The sequence below is a fragment of the Jaculus jaculus genome, chromosome 19 (assembly GCF_020740685.1).
Source record: "Jaculus jaculus isolate mJacJac1 chromosome 19, mJacJac1.mat.Y.cur, whole genome shotgun sequence".
Classification (NCBI taxonomy): Eukaryota; Metazoa; Chordata; class Mammalia; order Rodentia; family Dipodidae; genus Jaculus; species Jaculus jaculus.
Genome location: NC_059120.1, coordinates 54,824,110 through 54,841,492, shown reverse-complemented (window position 1 = coordinate 54,841,492; position 17,383 = coordinate 54,824,110). Strand labels below are relative to the sequence as shown.

General features: G+C 43.9%; 1 protein-coding gene across 2 annotated transcripts in view; it reads right to left on the bottom strand.

Moving 5' to 3' along the window:
* Nucleotides 1-17,383, bottom strand: part of Setdb1 (SET domain bifurcated histone lysine methyltransferase 1) — a 35,328-nt gene that overhangs the window by 17,315 nt on the left and 630 nt on the right. The window contains exons 2-9 of one of the 2 annotated variants that reach the window (XM_045137956.1): nucleotides 15,683-15,947; nucleotides 12,469-12,620; nucleotides 8,861-8,895; nucleotides 6,412-6,511; nucleotides 4,834-4,992; nucleotides 4,502-4,703; nucleotides 3,922-3,995; nucleotides 1,115-1,305 (exon numbers count right to left, since the gene is read on the bottom strand). In XM_045137956.1, the coding sequence (XP_044993891.1) occupies nucleotides 1,115-1,305; nucleotides 3,922-3,995; nucleotides 4,502-4,703; nucleotides 4,834-4,992; nucleotides 6,412-6,511; nucleotides 8,861-8,895; nucleotides 12,469-12,620; nucleotides 15,683-15,939 (1,170 nt within the window). In that variant the 5' untranslated portion in view covers nucleotides 15,940-15,947. The remainder of the gene's footprint in view (nucleotides 1-1,114; nucleotides 1,306-3,921; nucleotides 3,996-4,501; nucleotides 4,704-4,833; nucleotides 4,993-6,411; nucleotides 6,512-8,860; nucleotides 8,896-12,468; nucleotides 12,621-15,682; nucleotides 15,948-17,383) is intronic. The other variant, XM_045137957.1, reaches the window with a different exon arrangement.

Here is a 17,383-nt window from a genome sequence, read left to right as displayed (position 1 = left end):
TATTAATTTAAAAAAATATTTATCTGTTTGCACAGAGTGATTGAAGAGAGACAAAGAAATAGACAGAATGGGTACGCCAGGGGCTCCAGTCACTGTAAATGAATTCCAGATGCATTTACCACTGTGCATCTAGCTTTACATGGGTACTGGGGAATCAACCTTAGGTTGTTAGGCTTCACAGGCAAACGTCTTAGCCACTGAGCCATCTCTCCAGCCCCCATACCCATGTATTAATACCACTCTCACTTTTGGTCAGAGAAGCTTCTCTTTTCAAATGGAAGTGATCTCTAGGATGACACAGAAGACACCATAGTGCTGAGAAGAACTGACAGAGGATTGCTCAGCACTAAAACATCACTCTTACACTTTCTAAGGCTCACTGTGGAAGAGGTAGCAGACAGGATGTTAAGAGCCAAAGGAAGGGTAGGACTCCTTACAACGTGCTCCTCCAGACACATAAAATGGCCTGGATATCCATGACCTCACAGTGCCTGACACTACCTACACAAGACCTTCGTAATAGGAAGATGACGACATCAAAATAAAAAAGACTAACTGAGAAGGGGAGGGGATATGATGTAGAGTGGATTTATAAAGGGGAAAGTGGAGGAGGAGAGGGAATTAATATGGTTTAGTGTCTATAATTATGGAAGCTGTCAATAAAACAAAAAAAAAATGTTTAAAAAAACAACTAGTTGGGCATGGTTGCTCATGCCTGTAGCCCAGTACTAGGGAGGCTGAGGTGGAGGATCACTGAGGTTCAGGTGAACCTGGACTACATACATTCACATAAGTTCCATGTCAGTAGTGAGAGTCTGCCAAAAGAAAAGAAAAAAATCAAATCCATGTGATTAGTCCCATAGTTAAATTCATGGATTTTAAAATCTCTCACACACACACTCTCTCTCTCTTTCTCATGGATTTTATTTGCAGTAACTATTGACACTGGAAAAAAATGTTCAAAATACAATTTGTCCAAAATAGTAAGAAAAATCAGGAAGGTAAAGAAGCAGCAAGTAACGGAATACCTATAAACTCAACCTCGGTGTTGCACCTAACGCCCACCCTCACTCTTACCCAACCCCTTCCTCCAGGTTCTAGGTAGGAACAGTACCAGGAAGAGGATCTTGACTAGGCTTCCATCCACCTCCTCAACTCGGGACTTCCACCAGGTGCCTTCCCACTCAGTCTTGATCAGCTGGCCGCTCTTGAGCAGCACCATGGGGCGGTTAGGGTAAGCAGTGATATATTCCTCTATGAAGTCTCGGCAGGAGACGTCTTCTATGTCTTCCCAAGTCTTTTTCACTGTCTCAAGGAAGAAGTAAGACTGAGAGAGGGCAGGCAGGACATATCCTGATAGAGAAAACTGGTTGGCAATTTTTTTGTTTGTTTATTTTTTCAGGTATACAGCCCAGGCTGACCTGGAATTCATTGTGTAGTCTCAGGGTGACCTCAAACTCATGGCAATCCTCCTATCTCTGCCTCCCTAGTGCTGGAATTAAAGGCATGCACCACCATGCCCAGCTTTATATAGATAGATAGATAGATAGATAGATAGATAGATAGATAGATAGACAGACAGAGAGACATATCTATATATATCTATTTATGTATAATATAAATTTTTTTTCTTTTCTTTATTTATTTGAGAGAGAGAGGAAAAGCAAGAGAGAGAGGGAGAATGACAGATGACATTTTAATTTTATTTTTGAGAGAGAGACAGAGAAAGAGAATGGGCGCATCAGGGCCTTTCATCTGCTGTGAACGAACTCCAGATGTGTGTACCATCTTGTGCACATGTATGACATTGCATGCTTATGTCACTGTGCATCTGGCTACATGGGACCTGGAGATTCAAACATGCACTTTCAGGCTTCACAGGCAAGCCCTTAACTGTAAGCCATCTATGCAGCCCCCAATTTGCTTTTTTTTTTAAAGAAAACAGGGAGAGAAGGGCTAGAGGGACGGCTCAGTGGTTAAAGGAGCTTGCTTGCTAAGCCTGAAGGTCCAGGTTTGATTCCCCAGTACCCACATAATCCAGATGCACAGGGTGGCACATGCATCTGGAGTTTTTTCTTACAGAGTGCACCCATTCTTATTCTCTCTCTAAAATAAATAAAAATAAACTTTAAAAAAAAGAAAAAGAAGAGAAGGCTGGAGAGATGGCTTGGTGGTTAACGCACTTGCCTACAAAGCAAAAGGACCTCGGTTCAATTCCTAAGGATCTATGGAAGCCAGAAGTACAAGGTGGCACATGCGTCTGGAGTTCGTTTGCAGTGGCTGGAGGCCCTAGTGAACCCATTCTCTCTCTCTCTCCATTTGCCGCTCTCTCAAATAAATAAAATGAAATAAAAGCTTAAAAAAAAAAAAAAAAACTGGAGAGATGGCTTAGTGGTTAAGGTGCTTGCTTCTGAAGCCTTAGGACCCCGGTTTGATTCTTCAGTACCCAAATAAAGCCAGATGCAGGGGGTGGCACATGCTTTTGGAGTTTGGTTGCAGTGGCTAGAGGCCTTGGTGTGCCCATTCTCTTGCTGCATTTGCTTGCAAATAATTTTTTTTTTTTTTCGTTTTTGAGGTAGGGTCTCACTTTAGCCCAGGCTGACCTAGAATTCACTATGGGGTCTCAGGGTGGCCTTGAACTCACGACGATCCTCCTACCTCTGCCTCCCGAGTGCTGGGATTAAAGGCATGCACCACTATGCCCAGCTTTGCAAAATAATGTTTTAAAAATATTTTACTTACTTATTTGTAAGAGATGGACGAGAGACAGAGAGAATGGGTGTGCCAGGGCCTCTGGCTACTGTAAATGAACTCCAGATGCATGCACCTCTTTATGCATCTGGCTTTACATGGGTACTGGGGAATTGAACCTAGGTGGTTAGACTTTGCAGGCAAGTGCCTTAACTACTAAGCCATCTCTCCAGCCCCATTTTTTTTTAATTTAAAAAGTGATCCTCCTATCTTTGCCTTCCAAGTGCTGGGATTAAAGGCATGTGTCATCACACTCAGCTTTTAATTTTTTTTTTTTTTAATGGGAGACAGAGAATTGGTATGCCAGGGCCTCCAGCCACTGCAATTAAACTCAAGATACATGTGCCCCCTTGTGAACATGTATGACCTTGTGCACATGTGTCACTGTGCGTATGGCTTACTTGGGACCTAGAAAGTCAAACATGAGTCCTTAGGATTCACAGGCAAGCAACTTAATTCCTAAGCCATCTCCATCTCTCCAGCCCCACAAATACATTCTTTTTTTTTTTGTTTTTCGAGGTAGGACAAATACATTCTTAAGAGAAAAAATAAATACATAAATAAAATCCAAACCTCAAGAGAAGCAAAAAAAAAGCCACCTAAAATATTAAATATAATGTGTGAATGCATACACAAATCAAATAAATTAGGGTCCACTCATGTCACAGACATTTCACTTCATAAAAATTCAGGCCAGGCATAGTGGCACATAGTTTTAATCCCAGCACTTGGGAGGCAGAGCTAGAAGGATCACTGAATTGAAAGGCAGTCTGAGACTAGTTAGTTAGTTCCAGGTCAGCCTGGGCTACAGCAAGGCCCTACCTTGAAAAACCAAAAAAGCAATAAAAACCAAAAACCATGTGGGCGTGGTGGCACTTTAGTCCTAGCAACTGGAGGGCTATGGTGGTAGGACTGCCATGAGTTCCAGACTATCCTGGGCTAGTGTGAGGCCCTGTTTTAAAGCAAAAACAAAACAAACAAAAACACACCACCACCACCACCAAGAGGATGCTGGAGTAACAAACATAAAGGGCCCAGGACATCGCTTCATCTAGCAGCTCCCATAGGAAGCATGAACAGACTACATGGTAGCAGACATACGAGACTAGAAGATCTCCCATCTGCTCAAATGAGCCAGGATAGAGCTCAGGAATACCGGAGAGCACTTACGTGGGCGGCAAACGGGATACAGTTCTGACTGTGTGACATAGGAAGCATATCCATCATCAAAGAAAATCAGGAACCTGACAGGGAAGAATGAAGGCAGAGATGTGAGGGCTGTACTGGCCATGGCCTCATCTCACCCCTGGAGCACAGAAGACAGCCAACATCTTCCTTCGCATCCCCAGCTTTCCCCTCGGGCCGATACTTTCTCAAGAAGTATCTTGTTCCCCTATCGTACTTCGTGTCACCGGCCACTCCGTCTGCACTTTCCCCCTGCAAACTCGTTACTACCCTAGTGATGACTCAATCTTGATTACTCTTCTAGTTCCAGAAAGGTTTTTCTTTAACAGGCACATGACTATAATCTCAACTCTCAGGAGGCTGAGACAGGAGCACTAAGAATTTGAGGCCTATCTGGGCTGTGTAGGAAGATGCTTCAAAAACAAACACAACAAATACAGGGAATGGACTTAATCCCTATGACTTGTGTGGCAAAGAGGAAGGGTTTCTGGGACTGAGAACACAAAAGCTCATCATGAGATCTTGATGATGGCATGAACAGCCCTGGATTGCTGGGTGCAGGTACCTGAGCTTGTTTTTGATGTTTGGTGTCTCAGCAACAATGCCAGCGTAAAGCCAGACCTGGTTCCCATCTTTGTATTTGGCCACCACTCGACTGCCCACAAACAGCTTGTCAGCAGGAGGGTGGTAATCATAGGCAATATGATTCCCCGACAGCAGACTCTTGCCTTTGTTGTCAAATTTCACTTTGTATTTTTTTCCTAGACCTAAGTAGAAGGAAAGACAAACAAAAATTTTAAAAATTGTTACTTTCCATGTAAGTCTTGGTTTCCTATGTCAGAAAAAAACACACAAGGCTGTGGACAAAAGGCTCGGCACTGGAGACCTACTGGTTACCTTCTGCTAGTCCTTCCTCTTTCTTCAACATACCGACTGTCTGGATAGCAATAAGGGTGCCCTTGTGCCATGTCTTAGTCCTCTTCTTGCCCAGAATCCGCATGCTCACTATCAGGTCACCGTCCTTGCACAGTTCTCCAGACATTGCACCCAAGGTTCCTGTGGAGGAGATGCACATCCATGACAATGGGGAAGGTAAAGAGGCAGGACAGTGTGGTGGACAGGAAACGAAGCTCACCTGACGGAGCGCGTTCCTCCACACACAGAACCCTGAGCTCAATCCTCAGCACCACAGGGACTGGGTGTGGTGGTACATGTTGACCCCAGGCAATACGCAGATGGTGAGTTCAAGGCCAGCAATATAAGACCCTGTCCCCACTCCTCCCCCAAAAAAGAGTACTATGGAAATCAGGAAAAATGAGGGAAATTTTAAACATTAGCCACTTTTACTGAGTTGGATAAAGGTAGAAATTATATAAGCAACTTTCTTGTTTGTTTGTTTGGTTGGTTTTTTTGACATAGGATCTCGCTCTAGCCCAGGTTTACCTGGAATTCACTATGCAGTCTCAGGCTGGCCTAGAACTCAATGATCCTCCTACCTCTGCCTCCTAAGTGGTGGGATTAAAGGCGTGAGCTACCACACCTGGCTTATTTTTTTTTGAGGTAGGGTCTCCCTCTAGCCCAGGCTGACCTGGAATTCACTATGTAGTCTCAGGGTGGCCTCAAACTCACAGCAATCTTCCTACCTCTGCCTCCCGAGTGTTGGTATTAAAGGCATATGCCACTACACCTTTTTTTTGGGGGGGGGCAGTGTTTCAAGGTGGGGTCTCATTCTAGCCCAGAATGACCTGAAATTCACTATGCAGTCTCAGGGTGGCCTGGAACTCATGGTGATCCTCCCATCTCTGTCTCCCCAGGGCTGGGGTTAAAGGCGTGTGCTACAATGCCTGGCTCGTTTTTCTTTTGTGAGATAGGGTCTCATTCTGCAGTTCAGGCAGGCCTGGTACTCAATGATCATACTTTATCCTCCCAAGTATTGACAGTGCACGCCCAAGTCACCATGCCCTACAAATAAACTTAGACTAACTATGGGCACACAACCCACGTTATTTAAAGAAACTGACAGGTGAGCCAGGCATGGTGGCACACACCCTTACTCTCAGCCCTGGGGAGGCAGAGACAGGAAGATCACCCTGAGTTTGAAGCCAGCCTGAGACTACATACTGAATTCCAGGTCAGCCTAGGCGAGAGTGAGACCCCACCATGAAAAACCAAAAACCAAACCAAAACAACAAAAAACAAGTAACAAAGAAATTGACAGGTTCCACGCACAGTGGTGCACACCTTTAATCCCAGCATACTGGAGGCAGAGGTAGGAAAAGTGCTATGAGTTCGAGGCCACCCTGAGACTACATGGTGATTTCCAGCTCAAGACCCTGCCTCCAAAAAGAAAAAAAAAAAAAAAAAAAAAAAAAAAAGTGAGACAGTTGGAAAGATTCTGAGATATAAAGCCCATTATCACCAAATATCCAAAAGGCTTCACCTCAGGTCTGTATTTAGGTAGTCCTTCACCCTAACCTTTATGCATATCCTGAGAACTGCTCTTCTTGTTGACAGCGTCCATAAACTTCTGCACATCTTGAGCTGATTTTCTTAAGGCAGCCATAGCTTCCCGGAGCTACAGGAAAGTAGGATGGAGAAAAAGAAAGTCATCAGCATGAGTTTGAAGTGACTGAGGGCTGAAGACACGGCTCAGTGGGAGAATACTCGCCAAGCTTATGGAAGGTCCTGGGCTCAGTTCCTACTAACAACAAAAACCAGACAAACCCAAAGAAGTAACTCGAAAAGCCTGGAGCCCTACGAACAGGGCACGAGCCTAGAATGCACAAGGTCATGGGTGGCAAGATTATGGGTTCCCTAGCACTGCAGAGAAGCCAGATGCACAAAGTGGCATGTGCATCTCAAGTGCCCACCCCAACTCTCCTTGCAAACAAATAAAAATATTAAAAAAAGATAAAGTAACTTTTACTTCTATAACAAAACAGGGAACAGGGACAAGGCTAAGGAGATGGTTCAGCAATTAAAAGCACTGGCTTGCAAAGCCTGATGACTCAGCAGTACCCACGTTAACTCATATGCACAAAGGGATGCACATGTCTGGAGTTCATCTGCAGCAGCAACATGCTGGTACACCCACATTCACACACACACACTCTCTCTCTCTTACACAATATTCTCTTTCAAGTAAATAAGTAAAAATATATTTAAAAATCAACAAAATTGGGCTGGAGAGATGGCTTAGCTAGGTGCTTGCTTCCAAAGCCAAAGAAACCAGGTTCAATTCCATAGGACCTATGTAAGTCAGATACACAAGGGGGTGCATCCATCTGGAGTTCATCTGCAGTGGCCAAAGGCCCTGGTGTGCTTATTCACTCTCTATATCAGCCTCTTTCTCTCTCTCAAATAAATAAATAAAAATAAAAATAAAAATAAAGAGCCGGGCATGGTGGCACACACCTTTAATCCCAGCACTCGGGAGGCAGAGGTAGGAGGATTGCCATGAGTTTGAGGCCACGCTGAAACTACATAGCAAATTCCAGGTCAGCCTGAACCACAGTGAGACCGTATCTCAAAAAACAAAAACAAAAATAAAAAACAAAGGCCGGAGAGATGGCTTAGCAGTTAAGGCGTTTGCCTGCAAAGCCAAAGGATCCCAGTTTGACTCTCCTGGACCCACATAAACCAGATGCACTGGGGGGTATGTGTATCTGGAGTTTGTTTGCAGTGGCTAGAGGCCCAGGTGTGCCCATTCCCTACCTCCCTCCCTCTCCCTTTCTTTCTCACCCTCTCTGTCTCCTTCTCTATCTGAAATAAATAAATAAAATTTAAAAAAAGGTGTGTGCCACAACACGAAGCTGGCATGGGGGCTGGAGAAATGGCTTAGCAGTTAAGGCATTTGCCTGCAAAGCCTAAGGACCCAGAGTTGATTTCCAGGTCCCACGTAAACCAGATACACATGGTGGCACATGCATGTGGAGTTCTTTTGTGGTGGCCAGAGGCATTGGCACACCTATTCCCCCCTCTAATAAATAAATAAATAGTCAGTGTGGTAGCCAACGCCTTTAATCCCAGCATTTGAGAGGCAGAGGTAGGAGGATCACCATGAGTTCAAGGCCACCCTGAGACTTCATAGTGAATTCCAGGTTAGCCTGGGCTAGAGTGAAACCCTACCTGAAAAAACCAAAAAAAAAAAAAAAAGTACCTCAAAAGTCCAAAAAGATGATTACAATCTATAGAGCTTCAAGGGTAGAGTGAGATACTACCTTGATTCCTGTTTTAATCTTCTTCTAAAATTTATTATTTACAAGTGTGAGAGAGAGAGGTGCAAAGAGAGAGAATGGGCACACCAGGGCTCCATCCACTGCAAACAACACATGTGCTTCTGCTTATGTGGGTAACAGGGTCCTTAGCCTTCACAGGCAACTGTCTTAACTGCTAAGCCATCTTTCCAGTTCAGATCCTACCTTGAAAACTCAAATAGACACACGCACACACACACAAAAGAAGTTACTCTCATTTTTAAATTTATATTTTTCTTTTCCTTTCCTTCTCTGAGAAAGGGTTGCATGAATCTCTGGTTGACTCGCTATTAGCTGAGGATGACCTTGAACTCCTCATCCTCCTGCACTCCTGTCTCCCTCTCCTGAGTGCTGGAATTACAGGTGTGTTCCACCATGCCTAGTTTTGTTGTTTGTTTTTCAAGGTAGAGTCTCACTGTAGCTCAGGCTGACTTGAAATTCACTATGTAGTCTCTCAGGGTGGTCTCAAACTCACAGCCATCCTCCTACCTCTGCCTCCCGAGTGCTGGGATTAAAGGTGTGCTACCACGGCCAGCTACCATCCCTGGTTTATGAGGTACTGGGAATTGAGCACAGGACTTCATGAATGCCAGATAAGCACCTTACTACCTGAGCTATACAGCTCCTCAAATTCCCATTTCTTAACTTTCTATACCGCCCCAACTCACCTTCTGGTCTTTTGGAGTTCTGCTCCCAGCATCACCTACAGAAGAGAAGAATTCTAATGAGTCTAAGAAATGTAGGTAGGTGTTGTAGTCAGGTTCACACTGTTGGTAGAAATCAGCCAACCTGGAGGGAGGGCTAATCAAAATCTAAGAGTATGCAAATAAATCATACATATATCATAAATCATAATAAATAAATAAAATAAATCATAAATGCAAATAAATCATAAATCGGTTTCAGACAATGGAACACTCAGGAGCCATAGATCATTGTTAGAAAATTTCCAGTGCCAGGGATGGGATACCTCCAGTGAGTTTTTGGCCAGGGAGGTCCCTGATGCCCCCAAAACTTTATAGGCCATTGTGAGGCCCTTGGTTTCCCACTAGGAATGGATGGTAAGACCCTATTGCTGAAGACTTCACATACTTGGGCTGCAAGGCCACTGAGAAATCCTGCTGGAACTGAGCTGATAACCTCCTCCATGTAGATCAGCTGACAGAAAGCTGGAAGAAGCCATTCTACATGTAGTTCAATGGGAGAAAGAGATACCACCAGTGAAGATACTCAACAGTAGACATTGCAAGCCTTATAATAGGCCAGCCAGCCCAAATGAGCTAAGGGATGCAATAGTGGCATGTCTGTCATGGTGGAAACCAATTGCCTTCCAAGAGGACTGGAGGCCAGCTCCATGGGGAAAAACATATCCCTGATACTGAAAACTTAAAACAGGGGTAGTCATGAGCCTTAGGGGTGGAACATCTGCTGATGTCTGGAAAAATATATATAGTATGCTTGTCAAATTGCCCAGTAAGCATTTCTCTTAATATTTATACCCTTATATTAATGCTACTCTCACTTTGGGTAGAGAATCTTCTGTTTTCAGATGGCAGTGACTTTGGGATGACTCAGAAGGTATCATAGTACTGGAAAGAAGTGTCTGGAGTACTGAGTAACATCTCGATCACACCTTCCAAGGCTCAGGGTCTAATGCGGAAGAGGTGGCGGAAAGAATCTAAGAGCCGAAGGAAGGGTAAAACTCCGTACACTGTGCTCCCTCCAGACATAAAATGGCCTGGATATCCATGACCTCATAGTGCCTGACACTACCTACACAAGACCATCATAAGAGGAGGAAAAGACCATGACATCAAAATAAAAGAGAAACTGATTGAGATGGGGAGCTGATAAGATGGAGAATGGAATTTCAAAGGGGAAGGTGGGGGGGGTTATTACCATAGGATACTTTTTATAATCATGGAAAATGTTAATAAAAATTGAGGGAAAAAAAAAAAAAGAAAAAGAAATCACCCAACCAGGAGAAGCTTGTGGGGAAAAAGTTTATTTTTCCTTACAGGCTCAAGGGGAAGCTCCATCAAGGCAGGGGAAAAGTTGACATGCACAGAGAATGGATATCACCCCCTAGCCAACATAAGGTGGACAACATCAACAGGAGAGTGTGCCGAATACTGGCAAGGGGATCTGGCTGTAATACCCATAAGCCCATCTCCAATAATATACTGCCTCCAGGTCCCACATAAGCCAGATGCACAAGGTCACACAAGCACATGTGCACAAGGTGACGCATGCATCTGCATTTGACCACAGTGGCTGGACACCATGGTGTGCCAATTCTCTCTCTCATAAAATAAATAAATTTAAGTATACATATGTATCTATATCTATCTCTATATACTATATCTATCTCTATATATCAGGTGTGGTGGCACACACCTTTAATCCAAGCACTCGGGATGCAGAGGTACTACACAGTGAAATCCACGTCAGCCTGTGCTAGACAAAGACCCTACCTCAAAAACTAAAAAGCAATATATATATAAATGTGTGTGTGTGTGTGTGTGTGCATGTGTGTGCTTGTGTGTGTATATATATATATATATGTACATATATATATATATATATGAGTATATACATATATATATATGCAATAAGTAAAATATAAAAATAACTTAAAAAAAAGACAACGATGATAAAGAAGAAACAAGTAGCCAGGACAAATTGACCAGGTACACCGCCTGTGAGAGACCCTGTCTCAATATGGTGGAAGACAACTGGGACCCAACATTGACCTCTGGTGTCCACATGCGCAATTACCTGCACATGTACCTGCACACATGTGTCTACACATATATACACAAAAAAAAAAATAAATAAATAAGAAGGCCAAAAGCTGACAAAATCCAAGAATCAAATATCATCAGGGGGCTGGAGAGATGGCTTAGCGGTTAAGCGCTTGCCTGTGAAGCCTAAGGACCCCGGTTCGAGGCTCGGTTCCCCAGGTCCCACGTTAGCCAGATGCACAAGGGGGCGCACGCATCTGGAGTTCGTTTGCAGAGGCTGGAAGCCCTGGCGCGCCCATTCTCTCTCTCTTCCTCTGTCTGTCTTTCTGTGTCTGTCGCCCTCAAATAAATAAATAAATAAATAAAAAGATGCCCAAATCTCATCAGGGCTGTAGGGATGGCTTAGAGGTTAAGGCGTATACCTGCAAACCCAAAGGACCCAGGTTTGATCCTCCAGGACCCATGTAAGCCAGATGCACAAGGTGGTGGCACATGCCTGGAATTTGCTTACAACAGCTGAAGGCCCTGGTGCACCTATTCTCTCTGCCTATTTCTCTCTCAATTAAAAAATTCCTTAAATTCTCATCATAGTGAAGTTATAGCAATAAAAAGAGTAGATAAGAATAAGTATTTCCCTAAAGAACATATAGCAAAAAAAAAAAAAAAAAAATCATGTGACAAGATGTTCAATGTCATTAGTTATTAGGAAAATACACAAGCACAATGATATCTACTACTACTAACTAGAACAGCTAAAAAAACAAAAAATCACCAGTACTTGGGACTATGAATGCAGCTCAGGTGGCACAGTGCTTGCCTGCCAAGCACAAAGTCTTGGGTTTGATCCACAGCACTGCATAAACTGGGTGCTATGGTCACATCTGTAATCTGCAGACAGAAGATCAGAGGCTCAGGGTCATCTGAAGGAGACTCGGCCTCCAATAACAGTAACAGTAACAACAACAACAAAAAACCTTGTGAATACCAAGTAATGGCAAAAATATAGAGAAAATAGAACCCTTATACTTTACTAGTGAGAGTGTAAAGCAATAAAGCTACTTTGCAAAACTGGAAACTTTTCTGTCATTTGTCACAATGCCTACAAATATGTTCACAGCAGGACTATTCATAATAGCCAAAACTAGAAATAATCTGATAGCCTATCAACTTGGGAATGGGTAAAAACACATGATACATTCACACCATGTAAGATTATTCCCTCAAAAGGATGAAACTACTGGTACTTGCAAAAACTATCAAGTGCTGAGCTGGGTGTGGTGGCGCACGCCTTTAATCCCAGCACTGGGAGGCAGAGGTAGTAGGATCTTTGTGAGTTTGAGGCCACTCTGAGACTCCATAGTGAATTCCAGGTCAGCCTGGGCTAGAGTGAGACTCTACCTCAAAAAACCAAAAAAAACAACAACAACAAAAAAACACAACTATTAAGTGCTAAGTGTGGGGGTATATTCCTAAATCGGTAGAGGCAGGAGGATCAGGAGTTTAATCCTAAGGGCTTCCTATCTACAGCTTACCTGAATCAATACTGAGGACGTCATCATCTTCGTCAGGAATCTCAATGATTTCTGTAGGCCGGGAAGCTTCATCTTCCGAGCTGCTGTCATGGTATTGCAGTCCCAGCTTGGAATAGAAGTCCTTCACCAAAGACTCACAGTTAGTCACTGCCCTAGTGTTGGGACACATGTGAAGAGTCAAGACCAGTGGAGGAAATAGAGTAGCAAGAGCTATTAGAAGTCATACATACTTGAACCAGGCGTGGTGGCATGCGCCTTCAATCCCAGCACTCAGAAGGCTGAGGTAGGAGGATCACCATGAGTTCAAGGCCACCCTAAGACTACACAGTGAATTCCAGGCTGACTTGGACTAGAGTGAGACCCTACCTCAAAAAAAAAAACCAAAAAAACTCATACATAGTGTGGCTCAAACCTGTAATCTCAGTAGGTGCTTGCATGCAAAGCCTAAAGACCTGGGTTCGATTCCCCAGTACCCATGTTAAGACAGATGCACAAGGTGACGCATGCATCTGGAATTCATTTGCAGTTGCCAGAGGCCCTAAAATGCCCATCCTCCCTCCCTCCCTCCTTCTCTCTCTTTCTCTCTGTGTATGTATGTATACACTGTTCTCAACTTAAATGGGTCTAAATTTTCAAAGTGTCTATGTAGAGTGCTTTGTCCATAGGAAAAAAAATGTTTGTTTGTTTGTTTGTTTTTTCTGAGGTAGGGACTCACTCTAGCCCAGGCTGACCTGGAATTTACTATGCAGTCTCAGGGTAGCCTTGAACTCAAGGTGATCTTCCTATTCTGCCTCTTGATGGGAAAAAATGGTTTGACCTATGATTTGGTTCCCCAACTGATTTTTCAAAAATCCAAAATAAATACAAAGTCTAGTACTTTCACTTCATTATTTACCTTGCTGTTATTTGAAATTACAGTGAAAACCAGGGCCTAAGAAACAAATCCTAGCATGGGGTGTGCTGGTGCACCCCTTTAATTCCAGCACTTGGAAGGCAGAGGTAGGAGGATCACTGTAAATCTGAGGTTACCCTAGGACTACATAGTGAATTCCAGGTCAGCCTGGGCTACAGCAAGATAAGACCTCAAGAAAACAAACAAACAAAACCAAACAAAAAAGGCCTGGAGAGCCGGCTTAGCAGTTAAGGCACTTGCCTGCAAGGCAAAAGGACTCAGGCTCAGTTCTCCACCCACGTAAGCCAGATGCTCATGGTGTTGCATGTATCTGGAGTTTGTTTGCAGCAGCTGAAGGCTCTGGTGTGCTCATTCTCTCTCTTTCTGCCTCTCTCTCTCTATCTCTCTCAAATAAATAAAAAAAATTTTTTTTTTTTTAAAAGGGTGGCTAAAGAGATGGCTTAACGGTTAAGGCACTTGCCTGCCGAGCCTATGGACCCAAGTTCAACTTGCCAGTGCCAACATAAACCAGATGCACATGGTGGTGCATGCGTCTGGAGTTTGCTTGCAATGACTGAAGGCCCTGGAGCACCAATTCTCTCCCTCTCTCTCTCTTCCTCTTTCTCACTATTCCTCCCATAAAGTAAATACGTAAAATAAATAAGTAATCCAGGCATACTGGTGCATGTCTTTAATCCCAGCATTTGGGAGGATAACCATGAGTTTGAGGCCACCCTGAGAATACAGAGTGAATTCCAGGTCAGCCTGTGCTAGAGTGAGACCCTACATCGAAAACCCAAAAAATATATAATAATAATAGTAATAATAAATACAATTAATTAATTAAAAAGGGAAAAAAAGGGTCAGGCGTGGTGGCACATGCCTTAAAATCCCAGCACTAAGGAGAGAGAGGTAGGAGAATCGCTGTGAGTTTGAGGCCACCCTGAGATTACATAGTGAATTCCAGGTCAGCCTGGGCTAGAGGGAAACCCTACCTCCCGAAAAAATAAAAAAAAATAAATAAATAAAAATAAAAAAAAAAGGGAGGGAGGGTGGCTGGAGAGATGGCTCTGCAGTTAAGGCTAAGGATGTGTCTTTGATTCCCACCCATGCAAAGCCCAGCACACAAAGTGGCGCATGCATCCGGGGTTCATTTGCAGTGGCTGAAGCCCTGGCGTGCCCATGCTCTCTCTTACGTTCTCTCTCCTTGTTAATAAATAAAGAAAAAAAAAAGGGCTGGAGAGATGGCTTAGCGGTTAAGCGCCTGCCTGTGAAGCCTAAGGACCCCGATTCGAGGCTCGGTTCCCCAGGTCCCACGTTAGCCAGATGCACAAGGGGGCACACGCGTCTGGAGTTCATTTGCAGAGGCTGGAAGCCCTGGCGTGCCCATTCTCTCTCTCTCTCCCTCTATCTGTCTTTCTCTCTGTGTCTGTCGCTCTCAAATAAATAAATTAAAAAAAAAAAAAGAAAAAAAGAAAAAGACACAAATCTTCTGGGGTGCGGGTTTAGGAACTTATTAGGGTTCCCACACTCAAAGCCAGCCATGAGGAGGCTGAGGATGCAGCGTGGCTGGTTGAGGGCTTTCCCATCCCATGAAGCCCTGGGTTTAACACCCAGCACTTCGCAGGCGGGGGCGGAGGATCCAGTTCAAGGTCATTCTTGGTTACAGAGTAAGTTTGAAATCAACCTGAGATATGAGAGACTGTCTAAAAAAAGGGGGGGGGGTGCACTTGGGGAAATGGCTTAATGGATAACAGCATTTGCTGTACAAGCCTGGCACCTGAAGCACAGACCCCCCCCAGAATCCACATAAAGGCAGGACGCAGTAATGCACATGTGAACGTCTACAGCACGATGGGAGGTGGAGCCAGGAGAACCTCAGAAGCTGAAGCTCAGTTAGCCTGGCTTAAGCAGCAACAAACAAGGAACCTTGTCTCAAACAAGGGGAAGATGAAGCACAACACCCCAGTCGGTGACCTCAACACATGCACTATGACACATACCCCCCTTCCACAAGACAGCAAACCTTACCTCCTGGAAAAAGGTACTAAGGAAACTAAGAAATCCTGGTTTTTTCTTTTTTGCTTCTCAAGGTAGTGTCTCACTCTAGACCAGGATGACCTGGAACTCACTATGTAGTCTCAGGCTGGCCTCAAACTCATGGTGATCCTTCTACCTCTGCCTCCTAAGTGCTAGGATTAGAGGCATGCCGAGTTCAATTTTCATATGGCTACAAAAGTGCTCAGTAAAAATGGTATGAACAATATATTCTAATAAAATACCTGTGAATCAACATGTCTGCTATGTCCCATTAACCCTTACCTGGATGCATCATCAAAGAGCTGGTCGACATGAGCCACCTCAGACTCTTTCTGTATTACCCATGACTCCAACTCTGCTAGCTGCTTCTTGCGTTGCTGGATACAGTCCATCTTTTCCAGCTCTTCATCAATGAACTGCCGAAGTTCCTCCATAGAAATACCCAGCTCTTCAACCACTGCCTGTTGCAATTCTGCAATCTCTTCAGAGCCCACTGCAGCTGTTGCATCCAAACTAATGCATCCAGGTAGGGACGACATGCTTTCTCCTGTGTGGAACAAGAAATTAAAATTATATTGCATGCCAGTCCCAACACACTCGGGAGGCAGAATTAGGAAGATAACCATAATTTCGGGGCCACCCGGAAACTACACAGCTAATTCAAGGTCAGCCTGGGCTAGAGACTCTACCTGGAAAAATCAAACCAAAATGAAACAAAACCACCCCCGCCCAAAAAAAAAATTATACCGTAATCACTGTAACATCCATTAACAGAAAATCTCTGTCTGATAGAATTCACGCCTACCCTGCTACTTGTTATTTAAATAGCCTGTTCTCTGGCTGGAGAGATGGCTTTGCAATTAAGGCGCTCGCCTATTGCCTGAGAAGACTAAGGACCCAAGTTCCACTCTTCAGATCCCACGTAGGCCAGATGTGCAGGTGCACAAGGTGACACATGCGTCTGGAGTTCAACTGCAGTGGCTGGAGACCCTGAAGACCTCTCGTGAAAAATAAAAATAGCCTATTTTCTCTCATGCTCTAGAGTGTGATGCTGAGATACTGTAAGTTCTCATCATTTGATAGAAAGTAACAGTTTGCAAGAACTGGTTAAAAGTGCTTGCTTGCAGCCCAAGTGGTGGAGCACGCTTTTAATCCCAGAACTGGGGAGGCAGAGGTAGCAAGAGCGCCACGAGTTTGAGGCCACCCTGAGACTACAGAGCTAACTCAGGTCAGCCTCAGCTAGAGTGAGACCCTACCTCAAAAAAACAAAACAAAACAAAAAAAAGTGCTTGTTTGTAAAGTCTTATGGCTCAGGGTTCAATTCCAGTGTCCATGTGAAGCTAGACACAAAAAAATTTGAGAGGGTCTGTAGAACATTACTTATGCATTAAAGAGCTACAGAAATAAGTTTACTGAGCTGAAGAGAATATATGTATAAAGGAAGGTATTTTTGTGATCTAATATGTTCTGTAAATAACTAAAAAGACAATCTACATTATGCCTAATTTAAACCACCACGTCAATCTGCAGTTGACCCACAATTACTTTGATTTTTAAAATATATGCATTACTTTTTATAAATATATTTTACTTTATTTACTTATTTGAGAGAGGGGGGAGGGAAGGAGGGAGAAGGGAGGAGAGAGAATGGGCGTGCCAGGGCCTCCAGCCACTGCAAGCGAATCCAGATGCGTGCGCCACCTTGTGCATCTGGCTTACATGGGTCCCGGGGAATAGAACCTCGATCCTTTGGCTTTGTAGGCAAACGCCTTAACCGCTAAGCCATCTCTCCAGCCCTATTACTTCGATTTATTAATTGCATGTTTCTCTTACATTATTCTACATTGCTTCCCTGTGGGAATGCACTTTTAAAAACCTCTACCAAGCTGGGTTTGGTGGCGCACGCCTTTAATCCCAGCATTTGGGAGGCAGAGGTAGAAGGAGCACCGTGAGTTCGAGGCCAGCCTGAGACGACATAGTGAA